This window comes from Bactrocera dorsalis, chromosome 2 (genome assembly GCF_023373825.1).
Source record: "Bactrocera dorsalis isolate Fly_Bdor chromosome 2, ASM2337382v1, whole genome shotgun sequence".
In the NCBI taxonomy this organism is placed as follows: domain Eukaryota; kingdom Metazoa; phylum Arthropoda; class Insecta; order Diptera; family Tephritidae; genus Bactrocera; species Bactrocera dorsalis.
Window position 1 is genome coordinate 19,737,358 of NC_064304.1, and position 20,350 is coordinate 19,757,707.

Genomic DNA, 20,350 nt, shown 5'->3' on the forward strand with positions numbered 1-20,350 from the left:
CTGAGTATTTTTGGGATTGAGCAAACAATGTAAAAATAAATATGACTACTTAATATAACAATAAAGTGCTTGGAGATATTGTGTACTACTTGTTAAAGAAAGGAGTTGTTGCTGCCGGTTTGTTCCAACAACATGAAAGAAATTAGCTTTTATAAAAGCTACCATCAACCTTTGTTAGAAAAGCTTTGCGAAATTTTTAAGCAAGTTTCAGAGGAGCTTTTAGTATTTGCAAAAATAAAATAAAGAAGATACTTCTAAATAGCACATTGCATCTGTTGCGAGTATCAGCGTTTTTTTTTTTACCGACGGGGAATAACAAAAAACGTGAGGCTGGTCTGTTGACCGGAGAAATTATTTACACAGTTTTATTCAAAACGCGTTCGTGTAAAGAACTGCGACTGTTGACAACTTCGAATACTACTTTGATATAGACTGAAACGGATTTAAAATGCTTAAAATGACAGTGTTTGTTTTAATTTGGGCTGCGTTAGAGGCTAAAGGTGTGAAGTTAGCAAAAAATTTTTACGAAACAGAGTGAAATGATGTGCTTTACACCAAACAAAGATAATACTGAATGGGAACCTTCTTTGCAGTGATAGTTGAAAAATTATGATTTCTTGTACAAATTTTGTTTCTTTTTTTCGTAGTTGTACTACCGGAGCGTATAACATTTCCAAAGGATCACACCTTCGACAACAATTGCACTTTACCGAATGGCCAGCAGGGAGTCTGCCGAAGATTTATGGACTGTGGTACTGCAGTGGCGGAGAGAAATGAGAAACCCAAAACGTGTTATTTCGAAGGTGCAGAGCAATTTGTTTGCTGTCGTGTGCCAAGGCCCTCAGAAATAGGTTGGATTTGTTTTACGACTGATCACCTTTGACCAATTGTGGAAATTTTTCAAAATTTTATTTTCTCATTTAGCTTGTTCCGAATATTATTTCCCACGAGATGAAGTAATTAATGGTTTGATGACGGCGCCCAATGAATTTCCTTATATGGTAAGAGTCTCCATTAGGAAAACTGATCCAGCGTTTTTAAGACTTTTACTCGGCGTTGAATATGTAGCATAACTTTTTACATTTAAACGGCTTATAGTAATCCCTCATAAACGGTTTTTCCCAATTCCAGTAGTGAAGAATAGAAGACCACTTTATGGTTTGAGTTAATGTAAATTTATTTAATGAGTTTTGGTAAAAGTTTTTTTTTATAGTCGTATTTTTCTACTGAAACATCGAAAACATTATACATATTTTTCGATCTATAATACGTGGTTCACACTTTGTGTCATTCCTTCCAAATACGCTTTTCAAATTTCAGGTCGCTCTTGGCTGGAATACAACCAAACCAAATGTTTATGAATACAAATGTGGTGGCGCCTTGATCAGCTATGATTGGGTTGTAACCGCTGCGCATTGCACCAGCGTCGGTGGGTGAGTTTCTCCTCTATTAAATTTACATATGACCATTCTTCAGAACTATATAATTTTCTCAATGCTTAATCTAACAGTCAAGAGCCGGCTGTCGTTTTAGCAGGTGGTGTCGGGTTGACAAGTACCAGATTTCCACCAACGCCAATCGAAAATATTATTTTACATCCAAAGTATGAACCCAAAATATCATACCATGACATTGCGCTCATCAAACTGACCGAAGTACCGTAAGTAAGAGGAACATAACATATATATTAAGTAATATGAGTTTATATAAGCTATTTGTAAGCAGACATGAGACCGAGCCAGCCTGTATAGGCGATCATTTACCGTTAATTAGTCAAAATGCGACTGCTGTGGGATATGGACACACCGTTTTCGGTAGGTAGCGATAATTATAAATGTGATTTAGTATATAGTAATTTTAAGTTAATCACCAAACAAACATTACATTTTTATTTTTCAGGTGGCAAACCCTCCGATCAGCTGCTCAAAGCATATTTGCAAACAATTGAAGCAGTTCTCTGCCAATTATTTTTCACTGATCAGGATGCGCTGCCAAATGGGCTGTTGGATACACATCTGTGTGCAAAAGATTTGCAATTCAATAGAGACACCTGTCAAGTAAGCGACTTTTTTTGGCTTCTGCTAGAATTTATACTGAAACATCGTTTGTTTAACTTTAAAGGGCGACTCTGGCGGTCCGCTGGTTTTAAAGGAGAAATTGAGGTCTTTTGTGATTGGTGTCACCTCGTTTGGTTTGGGCTGCGCCACAGATGCGCCGGGGATTTATACGAATGTGGCAAAATATTTGGATTGGATTGAGCCCATCCTATGGCCACATTTTATAAGAAAGAATGAGGGCTAAACGTTCTTACGGGTGGAGTTTTTGAGGAAGCAGCCAATATTTTCAAAATGGTATTTTATTGCTGGGAAAATTTATGATTAAAATAAATCTAATTATTTTTTTTGTGAGATTATTGTAATTAATCTACCTTAATGTACAAAATTTTTAAAATATCTAAACGTAAATATTTCTTATAATATTTTTCCGTTTCTTTTATTTTATTCTTAGATCTGCTATTTTACTCTTAATATATTTTGTACGCCATAGAACACTGTGATAGCAATTAATTATTCATTTACAGCTCATCGCGCTATCAAATTTGTCAATCAATTGCAAGTGACCCTCCATAAGCTGTGTTGTTGTTTAGTTTGATTGTACATTTTGTAAATCCCCGCAGCTAACAACAGTGCTTGTCATTTCGACATCACATCAACATAGTTCACATTGAACATACTGTAATGAATTTGTCATAACTTATTTTGTTCGGATATACTATATACTACTGTGAACGAATTGAAAGGTGAATTTTGTCCATTTCATCTCCTTCAAAGTAATCGCCTCCCGCTGCAATACACTTATGCCAACGAATTTTCCGGTCGTCATAGCACTTGGAAAAATCCTCCGTCGTGATAGCTATCAGAGCCTTCTTCGATTTAGCTTTTATATTCTGAATTGAGTCCCTGTGTCCTCGGAGTAGTCATGTGAATTTGCTGAAAGCCAGAAGTTAGACGAAGGTAAATCAGGCGAATGCGGTGGTTGCGACGGTTGCGGCACGATATTAATTGAAAATTTGGCAAAATGATGACTAATAACAAATGCAGTATGAGATGGTGCATGATAGCAGTTCTTTGTTCAGTAAATTCAGACATAGTAAAAATCGAAGAATTCACTTTTAGAGCCTCACATGATATGATGTACATATACGTTTATTTGATATCTGTAGACCGTTATCAAAAATTATTTTGTGAACTTTTTTGATGTTTTCGGCGATAACAACCTCTTTTAGACGTCCCCTTTGTTTCCCATTTTCAGTGCTCATTTCACCTCGTCTAAACTTAGCACGATGGTTGATTTTCTTGGAACAGCGTTAATATTTTGCCAATAAGCGAATTTTTTCACTATAACTCTTAACTTAACTACTGTTAACTCCATAACAATTTTGATTAGTTTTAGTTGATACAAACAACCTCTAACCTCTAAAGCAACATGTTGCGAGAGTGTAATAAAACGCCATTATAAAAAAAAAACTTAAACTTTTCATGCCTAATTATTTTTTTTTATTTTACCATATGAAAGCACACTTAAAGGAGGGGTTAGGGTTTCAATGTAAAAAAATACTTTTTTTGCGAATTTATTTTTTAAATATGGATTGAGTAATTTATATATTATTGAGTACACTTTTGATAATATGGTAATTTTTTCATGTAAGAATATCGAAGCATAACAATAACAAAAGAGGATAATAAAATATAAAGATCAAAGACATAAGGTCAAAAATTTACTGGGGTTTGATGGGCTGTGCACATGTTCTAGTTGCAGGAGGCCCTTCTTGTTAATAAAATAATTATTTAGCTCTTAGAGCATGATATATGGTACCTGAACTTCTGTTTTTTGACTTATGACCAGACTTTTCTATGCAAATATTGCAATGTTTGCTGACTGCATCGGTGTATATATTTTAAGGGTGAAGTTTAGCCGAATGTTTTAGAATTTTTCGTTTTCTTATCAGGTGAGTATTTTTGGGATTCATTAAATAATGTAAAAATAAATACAACTAGTCAATACAGTGAAGTGTTTAGCGATATTGTGTTCTACTAGCTAAAAAAAGGAGCCGTTGCTGCCGATTTGTTCAAGCTACATGAAAAAAATTAGCTTTCGTAAAAAGATTGCTTAAAAGTAGACTTACCGTGCGATTCTGTACTGTGATACAGATCACAGTTCTCTAAATTTGAGACTTTAAGTTAGAGACAATTTTTGACTCTTGAGACGATTTTGCTATTCTGTAAGTGACAGTCTCAAAGTCTATTACATTTCATTATTCGGAGATGTTTTTTCACTTGAATGATGACACTGTGGAGCATTTTTGGGATTATTGCCTAGGGGGTGAGAAATTCCAAGTCAGGGTGATGGTACTAGGTCAGTATAGTAAAACCCTCAAGAGGTTTGGCGTTCGTATGTGTCAGTTTTTTTATGACCTTTTACATTTTTTCCTTACCTTGATGTTTTTTCGCTTGGTTGTAACATTTTGGCAAAAACGTAGTTTAACATAACTCGCGAACCACTTGTCCGATTTTGATGAAACAAATTTAGAAAAATTAAGAATTACAATTTCTATTTGTTTTTTTTTTTCTTTTTTATAAATTTTCCTCAATAACTCCAGACTTCTGGCCATAAACTACTAAAAAAATAAAGTAAACATTTTTATAATTTTTTTTTATTATATTTATTTATTTTAATAAATTTATATATTTATTTTTTTTTTGTTTTTTCTTTTTTTTTTCAGAACCAGTGTTGCTGGATTTTTTATGAATTAAAAAAAAATATTTAAATTTTTAGGAAAAAAATACTTTTTTCCCTTCATACATTCATTTTTAACTTCGAATAATCAAGATAAGGAAAAAATTTAAAAGGTCATAAAAAAACTGACACATACGAACGCCAAACCCTTTGAGGGTTTTACTATACTGACCTAGTACCATCACCCTGACTTGGAATTTCTCACCCCCCCATTATAACTGTTGTACTGTGTAATAAATATGTCGATAACAAATATTAAATTTTCTACAACATAGTTAAAAACCATAATTATCAATAAAAATAAAAATATATGTTGACTTTGTTTCATAATATTTACGAAATTTATGTAAACTTGATTTATTTTAAACCTTTTCGTGTTTGAGTTACTTACAAAATATAAAAAAACGACAATCGATTAATATCTATGATGATCTCTATTCAATATATACAAAATGGCAGACAAGAGTTCTTTTGAGTTTTGTGACCCGCTAACTACCAGGTCTCAAATTTGAGGCAATATTTTGAGACTAACGCTAGAGACTGTTTAGTGAATAGTAACTAGTCACAAACTGAGATTTTACCTCAGTATGTCTCAAAGAGAGACTAGAGACTGGTTACAGAATCCCGCTATTAGTTGAATGACTACTTGAGTATTATAAGCTACCATCGAGCTTTGCTAGGAAAGCTTTGCGTGATTTTTAAGCAAGTTTAGGCGGAGCTTTTGTACTTCTAAACAGTACAGAGCATTTTTCGCGAGTAACAGCGTATTTTTTACCGACAGGGAATAACAAAAACCTGCGGCTGGTATGTTGACCGGAGAAATGATTTACACAGTTTCATTAAAAACGCGTTTGTGTAAAGGCCTGCGATTGTTGACAACTTTCAATTGTACTTTGTTGTAGACTGAAACGGTTTTGAAATGCTTAAATTTACAGTTTTTGTTTTAATTTGGGCTGCGGTAGAGGCTAAAGGTGTGAAGTTAGCAAAAAAAGTTTTAAGAGACAGTGTATTAATGTGTGCTTTAAAACAAAAACAAAAATAGTTCTGAATCAAAACCTTTTTTGTAAAGACTTTTATATTTGAAAAATAGTAATCAGTTGTATCAATTGTGTGCCTTTTTTATAGTTGCACTATCGAAACGCATAACATTTCCAAAAGATCACACCTTCGACAACAATTGCACTTTACCGAATGGCCAGCAGGGTGTCTGCCGAAGATTTATAGACTGTGGCAATGCAGTGGCGGAGAGAAATGAGAAACCCAAAACATGTTATTTTGAAGGCGCAGAGAAATTTGTTTGCTGTCGTGTGCCACGGCCCTCAGAAATAGGTAGGATTTGTTATATGACGGTTTCCTTTGTTCAAATGTGGAAATTATTTGAAATATTATTTTCTAATTAGCTTGTTCCGAATACTACTTCCCACGACTTGAAGTAATTAATGGTTTGATGACGGCGCCTAATGAATTTCCTTATATGGTAAGAGACTTCATTAGCGAACACAAGTCCAATATTTTTAAAACTTTTACTCCCAGATGAATATGTGGCATAATTTTTACATTTAGACGGTTTATGGCGATCCCTCATGAATGTTTTTTCTCAATTCCAATAGTAAAGAATAAATAATACCAGTATACAGTTCTGAGTCAATATAAAGTTGTTTAATGAGTTTTGGTTAAAGGTTTTTTTATAATCTTATTTTTGTGCTAAAACATCAAAAGTATTATACATATTTTTCGATCCATAAGGCTCAGTTCACACTTTATATCATCCCTCTTTAAATAGCCGTTAAAATTTTAGGTCGCTCTTGGCTGGAATACAACCGAACCAAATGTTTATGAATACAAATGTGGTGGTGCCTTGATCAGCTATGACTGGGTTGTAACCGCTGCGCATTGCACCAGCGTCGGCGGGTGAGTTTCTCCTTTATGGAATTTACATATGTAGCTGGTTCCCAATTATATAATTTGTTTAATGTTTAATCTAACAGTCAAGAGCCAGCTGTCGTTCTATCAGGTGGCGTTGAATTGACAAGTACCAGGTTTCCACCAACACCAATTGAAAATATTATTATACATCCAAAGTATGAACCCAAAATATCGTACCATGACATTGCGCTCATCAAACTGACTGAAGTACCGTAAGTATGAGTAACTCAACATATGAAACAGTAATATGAGTTCATACAAGGTATTTGTAAGCAGGCACGAGACCGAGCCAGCCTGTATTGGCGATCACTTACCGTTAATTAGTCAAAATGCGACTGCTGTGGGATATGGAAACACCGTTTTCGGTAGGTAGCGATAATTATAAATGTCATTATATATAGTAATTTTAAGTTAATCACCAAACAAACATTTTTTCATTTTTTTTTCAAGCCGGAAAACCATCCGATCAGCTGCTCAAAGCATATTTGCAAACAATTGAAACAGTTCTCTGCCAATTCTTTTTCACCGATCAAGATGCGCTGCCAAATGGGCTGTTGGATACACACCTGTGTGCAAAAGATTTGCAATTCAATAGAGACACCTGTCAAGTAAGCGACTTTTTTTGGCCCTCTGCTAGAATTTATACTGAAATATTTTTTTGTTTAACTTTAAAGGGCGACTCTGGCGGTCCGCTAGTTTTGAAGGAGAAATTGAAATCTTTTGTGATTGGTGTCACCTCGTTTGGTTTGGGCTGCGCCACAGATGCGCCGGGGATTTACACGAATGTGGCAAAATATTTGGATTGGATTGAGCCCATTTTATGGCCAAATTTTATAAGAAAGAATGAGGGTTAAGCGTACTAGCGGGGGGAGTTTATGAGGAAGAAGGCAATACTTTCAAGATGGGATTTTATTGCTGGGAAAATTTATGATCAAAATAAATCTAATTAATTTTTTTTGTGAGATTATTGTGAAAAATATTATATTATTAAAAAATTTAAACAAAAATAGTTTATTTATATTACTTTAGCTTTTATTTATTTTATGTTTTGATTTGCTATTTTACTCTTAATATATAATATTTTGTAGGTCATAAAACACTATTATAGCAATTAATTATTCATTTACAGCTCATCGCGCTACAAAATTTGTCAATCAATACTAGCAAGTGACTCTCCATAAGCTGTGTTATTGTTCAGTTTCATTGTGTAGTTTGTAAATCCCGCAGCTAAAAACAGTGCTTGTCATTTCTGCATTACATCAGCACAGTTCTCATTAATGGATTGGACTTGTTTTGGATATGAGTTTTAAGTATTTTATTGAGAAATGAGAACATGCTGTAATGATCAATGAATTTGTCATAGCTTATGTTGCATGAATGAAAAAATGACAAAAGCGAATATACCAAAGAACAGTAAATATATTAAAGAAAACTAGAAAAAGCGTGAATTTAGTTTAAATTGAAGCAATACTACCTTAGAAAAATACAAAAGATTTCTTACAATAACTTTGATCGTTAGTTTGTATAGCGGTTATATATTATAGTGCCTCGTCGTTTTGAAGAATGATGACGGAGCAGGGTTAGGCAAGAACCCATGCAAAATTTCAAGAAAAAGGGATTTGGTATTCCCGCAAAATTTGCTCATTTTGCTATATCATATAGCTGCCATACAAACTGATCGGAACCAAGTACTTGCATGGAAAGCTTAAGTATTTGACAAGATATCTTAAAAAAATTTGGCACATATTACTTTCTAAGACAACTCAGCAATATCTGCGAAAAATTTTCAGATCGGACTACTGTATCGTTTTCATACGAACTGAACGTTCAAAATCAAGTTCCCAGTTGACTACTGGGTTGTGGAACTCACAACTACATTAACATAATCATTTACAAATACTTGTACAGTTATAAAATATTTGTGGATTTGTGGATTCACCTACACTATATGTGTGAGCTTTTAGGGTTGCCATATTTTTAGCATCCACTTTGAACTTTAGGTTGATGACATCGGTATTTCGACATCCTGAAAGCTTTAAGTGCAGGACAGCAGCTTTTCCTATTAAGTTTGGTGTGTGAACAAGGATATTTCTTGAATGAAAGTGCTACGAAAGCTCTTCCAAATGGTTCATCAAATGAAGAGAAATCATATTTAAGGGATGAATAGTAGTAAAATGAGTGATAAATGTCTAGAACTTTTATTTAAATTTACATTTCTAGAAGTATTTTACTTCTAATATTTGTAGAAAATATTACAGTTATAGAGTTGAAACATTACTACAAATATTTCGACTACAAAATCATTATTCTTAAACACTGTGTAAAGATGTCCATTAAACGCTGATAATGAAGATGAAATATATTTATATATGTACTACTTATGTATACATAAAAAAATTTATATGTGCGTTAGTATGTAATAATTAAATTTTGCTTATAATAAATATTTTATTGGTGTCAGTCTTATATTATTCTTATCTAATTTTTGATTTGGAAGCCCCACGCTTTAGCTCCATAAGCTTGTTCAGTCTCAATGAAATTGTGTCATGCAAACGTTGCATCGAATTAATTTAGTTTAATCAATTTTATTAGTCATAACTCTGAAAAATGTTTAAAATGCGTTTGGAAGTGCTTCTGTTGTTAGGAATTTGTGCCACTATCCTAGGTTGTAACTTAAAAAATCTGTAAAGTTCATAAAGAGGCTTAAAAACAATTAATAAATTTCAGCGCAGATGCCGGATCGCATCATATTCCCTGATATCGATGATTTCGAAAGTGAATGCACTCTGTCGGATGGAGAGCAAGGCATGTGTCGAAATATCAGATACTGTCCGAGTGCCTTAGATTCCAGAGAGCGCGTGAAAACCTGTTATTTTGAGCGCTCCGAGCAGATCGTTTGCTGTCGCGATGTGCCCAAGGAGTATGCAACGACGAGAGGTATTTAATGATGTCAGTAAATATTTATGAATTTATGAAATTCCAGAAATATTTTCCACTGAAAATTTTGCTAATTATTACTTCTCTCAGCATGTTCTAGTTATTATCCCATAGTCGACCAAATGGTTAGCGGCCTTAGCACGCGACCAAATGAATTTCCATATATGGTAAGTAAAAATATAAATAATCTAGGAACTCACTCTGATATTTAAACTATATATAAGTGCCTTTAATCTGTAGGTTGCTTTGGGGTTCGAGACAATGTTGCCCGACCTCTATGAGTTTAAATGTGGTGGTGTTTTGATAGCGCCTAATTTTGTGTTAACTGCAGCACATTGTGCGCGGATTGGCGGGTATGTAATGATAATTGTAACTGATAAGATATATATTAACAAAATATTTCTTATTTCAAGAATTTTTTTTTTTAACTTTTTATATTTTGATACGATTATTTTTCTCGCCCTGAAAATAAATCCACATCATCATCATATCAGCATTTTTAGCAACTCAAAATTTAAAATGATCATATGAATATAATTTTTTTAAGAATCTCAATTTTTTGTTATTCCTCAGAGACCTTTATTCCTAAAATCTTTTTAATGGAAATTTTTTCCTTCTTCTTCATTTTAGCGCCACACCTTCGGTAGTACTACCTGGCGGCGGCAGTTTGACTGACTACTCGGTAAAAAAGCATGAAATTGCCGATGTTCTAATACATCCGGATTATGATTCGAAGAAAGCTTACAATGACATAGCGCTGCTCAAATTAAAACAGGCAATAGTGTGAGTTCAAAATGCACATATTTAGATATTTATATTAATTAATTGAATTAATAATATTTTTAAATTATTTTCAAAGAAATTTCCAACCAGCTTGCCTCGGCGAAAATGCTTTATTGGATAACGAAAACATCACGGCAATTGGTTATGGCCACACGCAATTTGGTAAGACCGAGTTTGTACTGTTGTATTTTAGAAGCTGTCAAGAAAAAGCAGCGCAGTATCGGTCGAGGGTTTCTTGAAAATGTTTCGGAGGTTGCACACATAAAACTGTTTGCACTGATGAACTGCATAAAGAGCACAGGGGGGTTCGGAGAATACATAATGGAGTCGGCGGGCTTAAGTTCCGCTGGTTTCACAATTGCCTCCCAAAATGATTAAGTGTATCATCAAACATCCACTCCATTTTCTAACCTACCTATATTCGTAAACATTTTACTTTTTGGCAAAATCATGGCCTTCTTAAACAAAGTCGTTTTTTGTGAAAAAATTTACACTTCAGATAAGTATAAGAAAATCAAATTTTAGGTCAAAAATCGTATACTTAAGAGCATGACAATGGTGCCAAAATTTCTAGTCGAGAGCTCTCCTCGCAAAGTGTGTAGTCTGCGAGCCGATTACAAGTAAAATTTATTTTTTAAATACTCTCGTCTCACCGAAATTCTTTACCGTATCAACTTAGAATTTTTGGATAACATATGTATATATGGGAGCAGCTCATAGTGGATCCCACCAAACACAACGACCGTCAATCCCGGCTTGGGCACGGTTTGGAACTATTCACCGACCTTCGATCACGACCGTTTTCGCTTGATATTGTCGTATGTGATCCATTTTTCGTCGTCAGTCACCATTAGCTTCAAAAATGGGTCACGTTTGTTCCGTTTCAGCAGCATATTGCAGGCGTTGATTCGGTCTAAAAGGATTTTTTGCCTCAAGTCATGTAGCACCCAAGCATCAAGCGTTTTTGTGTATCCAGCCTTCTGCAGATCGTTTAAAATGGTGTGGTGACTAACTCCTATCTTCTGGGCGATGTCACGAGATACCACATGCCAGTCTAACTCAATGTTTTCCATGATTTGATCAGGATTCGTCGTCACAGGTCTTCCGCCGGGTGACTTATTCATGATGTCGTTTTCACCCGCTCTGAATCGTCGAAACCATTCCTCCGCAGTTCGTAGTGATAGAGTACCATCCCCCAAAACACCATTAATCTCACGGATCGTTTCTCTAGCGGCGAATTTCGGCGTGAGTGAACTCCATGTTTACACGTCTATAACTGTTGAACGCAATACTAATCATGCATAGCATCGTTTTGTATATGCTCCCGAGTATTAATTACTGGAAGTAACCTTTCATTCTCTTAAAGTGGTTGGATTTTTTATAGATTTATAATTCTCTCAACTTTCTTTTACTGTGCAAATCTTGACTTGATAGACATTTAAGAATTTTTCATTTTGAACAGACTTAGCATATGTATACCTATGACCCACTCAGTTCTAATTCAACACCCGCTCTTCCAGGTGGCCGGTCATCCGAAGATCTGTTAAAAGCTTATTTATTGGTGGTAAGCACTAAAGCGTGTCAAAAGTTTTATAAAGACTCCGTTGAGTTGCCAAGAGGACTTATGGATACTCAGTTCTGTGCCCAGGATCAACAGTTTGGACGTGACACCTGCCAGGTAAGTTGGTGTAAATGACCATAGTTAAAATTGACATATTATTGCTGACATATATTTATAAATTTAACTATTACAGGGTGACTCTGGTGGACCTTTGATATTGAAGAATATACACATACCCTATGTGGTTGGCATAACATCATTTGGTTTGGGTTGCGCCACGGAAGCGCCCGGCGTTTATACAAGGGTGTCCAAATACCTCCACTGGATCGAGCCGATTGTGTGGCCGAATTGAATGATAATTTTCTTTTATATTTTCAAAATTTTATATTTTGTATTAAAAATATATTTAAAATTAAATTTATAAAATTATTTTCTATAAATATGAATTTCGCTACAGCCTAGTTCTTATAACTCCTCCAAACTGTGTTTTCAATCCAGTCCAAGAAAGAGGATGTGCGCGTGTAGACTCCAGGGTTTTGACTGCGGCAAAGCAGACCGAACGAAGTGATGCCGATCAAATGATAGTGTACGCGCTTTCTACGTCGCCTTCCTCTAATATTATACTGCAGCGGACCGCCTGAGTCGCCCTATGAAAATTTTTTGAATTAAATGTCAATGCTTCATTCTTCCTTCTAAACTGTGGTTCGGCTTACCTGACAAGTATCGCGTTGCATTACAAAATCTTGTGCACAACTTGACTCTCTATTATGCCGCGCGGCACTTCATCCAACTGTGGCAGACGCTGATTGCAGTCGCTGTTCTCCACAATAGTCAGATTGAAGTCGGTGAGTAGCTGGGTGGGCGCTTTCGCAAACGAGGTGGCACCGAAGCCCATGGCGAAAGCGGTTTGTATCGGTAAATCAGGATGTGTCCACAATCTGATTGGACGTACGAACTCGGTGAATCTGTGAAAAGTGTTGGAAAAGTGCGATTATATTTAAAATTACTTTTCATATACAAGTGTTGTTGTTTTACTTACACAACACTCCCATTTAACAGTAAAAGTGCGATGTCATTGTAATAGGTCACGCCATCGTATTGTGGATGCGTGTATATACTTTGTATTCCAAATATTTGTGGTCCAAAATGTTGTGCATTCACCTTAAGATTGATTTCTCCGATGCGCGCCACCGTCGGTACTTCGCTGGAAGGAAAAAAATGTTGAAAGAATTTTTGCACAAAATGAGAAAATACTTATTAGCTATGGTGAGTAATAAATATAGCGATGCTAATTTGGGGTCGAATATATTGGTAGTTCCTTGGTAGAGAAAGATGCTTATTTTCATTTAGCATCCGGAATGAAATGAAGAGTTTAACGAGTACTAGTGTGCTATTTGAAGGAAGTCGATAAAAATCTTTGATTATAAAATTGTAACTTTCCTTGAGTGCAAGATATTATGATTTTACGATGTCCTTAAAAGTTCTACGTAGTCTGATATATACATTAATCATAAATTTGAAATTTTTATTAGAAATCTGAAGGTGAGAAAGAAGAGTGGCTACAAGAGGGTATTTTGAATAGCTGGATATCACGGAGATTAACCGAATGGTGGATACTCTCAAGTACTTTCCCAGTCGCAAAGTCCGTGTTGAAACTTATAAGGTCCAGGGAGCTTCTCGGTAAAGTAAATTTACTACGATGAACTAACTAACAAGGATTCCATCGTCTGGTTTTAGTGGATCTGTGATGGACATGTACTATTAGTTACTATTAAAGTATGAATCAAAGTTAAACACCAGCATGTATTAGGGGTAAGCGCATCGAGCTACCCGATGAACTCGCCCGCTCTGCTGCAGCTTCTATGATGATGGAATCAGAACGCTGTACGCAATGTTGTCCTAAGAAATCAAAGAAAGGTATTGGCAGTAAGCAATAGATATACGCGATGCAAAACTGCTATTGGGATGTCAAAACCAAGCAAAGTTTATAGACCTGACTTCCTTCTAGACAAATTTCGGCTAGTAGTCGCCTTCTATACTGAACACTTCTAAACGCAAGGCATGGATAGTGGTCACATCACCTCAGTAGCTCCTCGAAAATGTCTGGAATTCATCAGAGTGCTGGGCTTTTGGGAATATATGTGATAGAAGAAGAGAGGTCACAATGTACTTTAGGCCGTGTTTCAAACCTCAATTAATTTCTATTCTATTTGTATGTAGTCAGCTGTACAGGCATGTAGGATACCGATAGAAGTTCAAAGATTAAAGCTTTCTTTAGTTGAAACCTTTTTTTCCTCTGATCGAGTATTTTTATGTGATATTATATTAAGGAAATAATAAACACAAAGTTGATAATGACGACGAAGTGTTGGTCGAAAGAGTTTTCATTTGTAAGTTACGTAAGGAATGTCTCAACGTTGGCTTCATGGGACTCTATTGCCACTATTGGATGCTTACAACTTGAGTGTTCATTATTAATCCTAATTGAGTTTTAAGTTACTGAAATAATTGTAAATTAGCTCACTCTGTTATATTGGTACAATGCGCTGCCGTTATTACGAAGGTCTCACTTATCAAACTGCCGCCGCATTTATAATCGTATGTGTGGTCCTCCCTCTCAAAGCCCAGCGCTGTCTGTAAATAAGAGAGTGAGAGAATTAAATTAACACTGAAATTAGTTAATCACTTATTCTTATTAATATTGTTTGATTAGAATACGTTGTTTGTTCTATATTTATATGAAATGATTATTGCATAATTTAGTAGGAAGATCCCATTTTTGATTTATTGTGGGAATTATTCCAAGAATGTAGATCGATATGTCATTGAATAATTAATTTGCGTTTAAAGAGAAAATCGTAATTACAATGAAATTTTTCCAAAGTTGATATAAACAATCTTAGATTTTATTTTAAGATTGACAAAGTCATTCCAATACGACAAAGTGTCATTGTTTACCAGATTAAGGTTGTCGGACAAGCTTTTAATTGAAATATATTAGTGATAATGGTAAGTGCTTTATAAATGAGTCAGCAAACTTGACTTCACTGTTATGTTAATAGGTTTATGAGCGAATTTAAAATGAGTTGATAGAAAGTGTTTTTGTTGCATTTCATTATTTCTCACCCTAACAAGATTATCCCGGTCTAATTATGGCTTTAAATAGCTTTCAATTAACTGTTTACCATTTCATGTTAGTTTGGTAGTATAATATCATATAATTTCATTAGAACTGAAGACCGAAGGTTTCTGAGGATGGTATGTTCTTGCCAACTTCAAATCAATTTCTATTCGGAAGTGAATCGACTGAGCGTTTGTCTAAAAATGTATGTTAAATGTTCTGTCTAATAGAGATCTCGTGACAATTTGATTGCGGAAGCTCTGTTAAAGACATTATCATGGATTCCATTACCTTTACTATGAGCAAGCAATAGTATGACTTTGTTCATAACTTTAACATTCTTTAAAATCTTTGTCGTTCCACTCAAAATAATCCCCATTGGTCCCAATACACTTGTGCCAACTTTTTTATGATCCTCGAAACAGTTGAACTTCCGAAATAGCCTAATGCCTAATAAGCGTAACGATTCACTTATAATGTCTTCAAATGAACCAAACCGATTTCCACGGAGCAATCATTATAACGGGTGATTTTTTTGAGGTTAGGATTTTCATGCATTAGTATTTGACAGATCACGTGGGATTTCAGACATGGTGTCAAAGAGAAAGATGCTCAGTATGCTTTGACATTTCATCATGAATAGACTTACTAACGAGCAACGCTTGCAAATCATTGAATTTTATTACCAAAATCAGTGTTCGGTTCGAAAATTTTTTATCGACAAATTTTGTTCATCGATGAGGCTCATTTCTGGTTGAATGGCTACGTAAATAAGCAAAATTGCCGCATTTGGGGTGAAGAGCAACCAGAAGCCGTTCAAGAACTGCCCATGCATCCCGAAAAATGCACTGTTTGGTGTGGTTTGTACGCTGGTGGAATCATTGGACCGTATTTTTTCAAAGATGCTGTTGGACGCAACGTTACGGTGAATGGCGATCGCTATCGTTCGATGCTAACAAACTTTTTGTTGCCAAAAATGGAAGAACTGAACTTGGTTGACATGTGGTTTCAACAAGATGGCGCTACATGCCACACAGCTCGCGATTCTATGGCCATTGAGGAAACTTCGGACAACAATTCATATTATATTTACTGAATAGCCAGAAGTCATACGAAGTTAAACCTCGAATGCGGTGATTGCGGCACGATATTGGTTAAAAATTCAGCGAAAATCTCACGAAGAATCAACGCAGTATTCGACAGTGCATTATCGTGATGCAAAAACCAGGAGTTGTCGGCCCATATTTCCGGCTTATTTTTACGAATAGCTTGGCACAAATGTCGCATATTTGACGTTTATTGACAGATTGGCCGATGGAAAGGAATTTGGAGTGCACCACAGCTGTGCAGATAACTTGGATTTTGGACCACCTTTGCCATGATATTCGGCCCATTGATCGTGATCGTAAGCATGGATCAAAGATTCATCGCCAGTTGTAATACGTTTCATGACACCCTGGTAGTCGGAAAGCATTCTTTTACAGACGTGAATGCAACGAAAAAATTGTGTGTTTTTGGAACCAATGGTGTTTTGACTTTTTTTTAGGCCCAAATGATATTTCAAAATGGTTTTCACTGATCCTTCCGATATTCCAATGATGTCAATAAGATTCCTGACTATAATCGTCGATTCTCAAGTACCAATTCCTTTACTTTATTGACGTGTTGATCATAGGATGATGTTGATGGCCGACCTGGACGTGGTTCGTCGTCAACGCGTTCTCGACCCTTTTTGAATAATTTGTACCAATCAAAAACACACGACAAACAATTACAATGAAAGCTTTTGCCAGCATTCTAAACATTTTGGCATCAGAAATTCCATTCGCGCACAAAATTGAGTGGAACTTCTATGTAGAATAATTTCGCTTATTGTAAAAATCTCCGAATGCACTTTATGTACTTCAGAAAGACAGATATGACATGACGGTCATACCAACCTAGAAAAAAAATATTTCGACAAAAAGTCTCACTAACTTACTTTTTGTTGATCACAGTAGTAGAGCATAAACAGTTCTTTATCTTGATTTTCACACAGAGTTATACCCGATATTTCTCCGAACGTTTGTATCAAGATATTTCAAACTTCGTGGCATACTTCATATATTCTTGTCTTATATAGGAACTAAGTATAGAGTTCTAAAGGTAAAAATCCCGTGGAACTTTCTAAAAATATTAATGATCGCTCCTGATATTTTTTTTACTTTTTTACTTGATCTTGATATGCGCAATCATATAAGCATTCAACATCTCTGGCCTTTGTTTTTATAGCCTTTTTTCGATCTTTCTTGAATGGCATTGCATTCCATTGTCAACAGCATTTACCACGAATTGATATTATTTCCGTTGCTGCGGTACTTTTTTCCACTTAAGCTCTAGATATGCTATATGTATATATATAAATGCCTAACTTACCATATGCGGGTATTCACCGGGTGTTGCCAATACACGGCCATCGAACTCCGTATCATTCGCATCCGCCGTCGTCTCTGCATCATTGCTATATATGTTTGCAACATACTCATTATATTCTGTTAAAAATAATAATTAAGGCTCACTTATAATATATGCTCGTTTGTGTACTGCAAGGTATACTTACTTACTTCACAGAGCCGCCGGTTATTATCTTCTGACTGTTGTTGATTTCTATTGGGTTGCTGTGAACTTTCGCTATTTTGTCGACGATCGCCATTAAACACTTCCGGTTCGTTTACATTTTCAGCGTAAAAATTCCGTTCTCCGTTCTGATTAAATATGTTTACAGGTTCAAGTTCATTTCCGTTTTTACGACGGAATTCTTGTTCACGTTCACGCTCTCCTTCTCTGCGCCTTTGATCTTCACTCACATTACGTTTAAATTCGCGATTATTATTTTCGAACTCCGATCTACGACTTTCACTTGGTTGCTCATCTGAATTGCTCGGAAATATTATTCCCACATTATCTTCTCTGTGATTAAAATTTGGTGGTGGTGGTGGGCCATCTGGTTGTCGAAAGCCGACGTTTGATCGCCTCACTATAGAAACAATGTCAACTTCAAAATTCGAGTCTATGATGCGTGTCACCGATTCTTCGATGATATCGTTTGGTGGTGGTGGTTTCGGTGGGAAATGTCTTTGCGCATTTACTTGAATCAAAACCGTTGCGGTTACGAGCAACCAAATTACCGTTTGAAAACACATTTCCTGCTTACTTCATGGACAAATATTGACGCGAAGCTCTGCAGCGTGACTAAAGCTAGAGCACAAAGACGTTCTTAAGCGATCTGCAAACCGCGCACTTCTGTAGTGAGTGAAACACTGAACTGTGTGTAGCGTAAACAAATTTGTGATTCTCTGTCGCTTGCTTTCTTATCGGATGACTGTTCCGAGTAGATACGGTTATGCAGTCCAACAAACATACATACATGTGTATTTATTTAGGATGGAGGGCAGCTTTCGAGAGTAAAAGATAATAAATAACATTTTGTGGGTTTTTGTATTTTTGATATTTTTCTTTCTTTTGTATTGTTTTTAATTAATTTTATTTATTTTTAATGTCGGTTGGTCTTCTTTGACAAATTCAAAAGTACGGCAATACATACATATATATGTATATTTATGCGTATGGTGGTCTCAATATAATATTATAACATGAAAAATTAACAATTTTTATTTTGTTTAACTTAATTATTTATTATTATTTATTCTTTCTTTTCTCGATGGATTTGGTTCGCTTTGTGGATTTTACTCATTAATGAATTGTTTTCTTAACATTGGGTTGTGCATGCCTTAATATTCTAATCTCTTTATTATAGCTAATGGCTGGTATTACAATTGCCGCATGCGTAAGAAAAAATATCACCGTTTCCACACTATTCAATTTTATCTAACAATTTGGTTATTTGTCCAAGCAGTTATTACCAATTCGGCAGCATTCTGAAAATGAACCTAGGTCATATGAAAAAGTTTCCCATGCAAGCACTTTATACCGATCGTTCAGTGTGTAAGGCAGGGATATGCTGTAGTGGTCCGATAACGTCCGTTCCGAAAATAAGTACATATATCCGTAGAGAGAAAGAGGTGTTTACAAAATTTCAGATCGATATTTCATAATCGCCTTCTCACTTTAGCTCCTGTTCCAACGGGTGTCCTTTGGCTACCCAGAGCATACTTGGTCTAAGACCGGAAGTCGTGAGCTGATTGAGTCTTATGTAAAAGTATCGTTTCTGACCACTCCCAAGTGAATGGTAATTGGCGCGCGATATTTTGCTGCAAGGCCAAAATGGAGCGGTATTGTCCACATAGACTTCAGACTTTACATATCCTCACAGGAAAAAGGTCTAATGGTGTGATATCACACGATCTTGGTGTCCAATCGACCGGCCCAAAACGTGAAATTATCTACTCACCGAAGTGTTCCCTCAATAAATCCATTGATTGATGTGATGTGTGGGAAACCAAATGTCGCCAAGATCACGAGCTTCAAATTGAGCTTCATTGATTGCTACGTGCTCACCGGCATCATTTTTGAAGATATATGAACCGATGATCCCGCCGGCTTTTAAACTACACCAAACCGTTGTTTGTTTACCAGTTGCGGAAATTTGGTTGTTTGCTTACTCACTGAACAAAATTTGACTCGAAAACGTCGGATTTTCCTTGAACTTCTCAAGAGCCCATAGAGCGAAGCGATGTCGCTTGGGAAAGTCGAGCGGTTTCAGTACTTGCACAAAATCACGGATTTCATGTACACTCTCAGCTACGCGACTATTGAAAAAACATCTTCTACTTGGATCAACCGTTATGTATTTCACCCGTCAGAGCGTTTTTTTCTTAGAGTCTTTCTAAGTATGAGTTCTCAATTGTAGGGGGAAAAACTCTTCGTTTCATAGATTTAGGAAATTTATTTCTTTCAATAAAAGTCTTTTATAATTTTTACGTAAACCTAAACGATTATAAGAAATTAACGGTTGAAGTTTTATTATTCTAACGCAATTTTTTTCTTAAGATATTTATAACGCATTAAAAAAACCATTTTAAATATTTCATAGTGCCAACAAAAAAATATTTGTCCCTATAGCCTAATCAAGAGTGTGACACGACGTTTGTAAACGTAACACCAGGAAGAAAATGTGGGACACCCAAAATGTATATATAACTGATTAGCGTGACAAACTGAGTCGATTTAGCGACGTTCGTCTGCCAGTCTGTACAAACAAGAACTAGTTTCTTAGGTTTCGCGCT

At 35.6% G+C, this 20,350-nt stretch overlaps 2 protein-coding genes across 2 annotated transcripts; one reads left to right on the forward strand and one right to left on the reverse strand.

Annotated features, from left to right (window-relative positions):
- Positions 1-343: 343 nt before the first annotated feature.
- On the forward strand, positions 344-12,444 carry LOC105229884 (uncharacterized). The gene is made up of 15 exons (XM_049449397.1): positions 344-500; positions 648-851; positions 925-1,001; positions 6,596-6,708; positions 6,786-6,935; positions 7,000-7,088; positions 7,174-7,331; positions 7,398-7,575; positions 9,451-9,660; positions 9,751-9,827; positions 9,901-10,013; positions 10,291-10,443; positions 10,520-10,605; positions 11,964-12,121; positions 12,198-12,444. The coding sequence occupies exons 1-15, from the start codon at positions 449-451 to the stop codon at positions 12,354-12,356; spliced, it is 1,977 nt and encodes a 658-aa protein (XP_049305354.1). The 5' UTR covers positions 344-448; the 3' UTR covers positions 12,357-12,444.
- On the reverse strand, positions 12,389-18,437 carry LOC105229882 (serine protease Hayan). The gene is given in 7 exon segments (XM_011210372.4): positions 12,389-12,651; positions 12,718-12,758; positions 12,761-12,969; positions 13,044-13,208; positions 14,529-14,638; positions 17,541-17,656; positions 17,725-18,437. Coding segments are annotated over 7 exon segments (1,413 nt in total). The 5' UTR covers positions 18,308-18,437; the 3' UTR covers positions 12,389-12,462.
- Between the last annotated feature and the right edge of the window lie 1,913 nt (positions 18,438-20,350).

Excerpts from the sequence above, each read along its gene's own strand:
- LOC105229884 (XM_049449397.1), top strand. The coding sequence starts at position 449 with ATGCTTAAAATGACAGTGTTTGTTTTAATTTGGGCTGCGTTAGAGGCT. Across the intron at positions 9,661-9,750 it reads GGAGTATGCAACGACGAGAG|CATGTTCTAGTTATTATCCC; the intron begins GTATTTAATGAT and ends TACTTCTCTCAG. Across the intron at positions 12,122-12,197 it reads TTGGACGTGACACCTGCCAG|GGTGACTCTGGTGGACCTTT; the intron begins GTAAGTTGGTGT and ends TAACTATTACAG.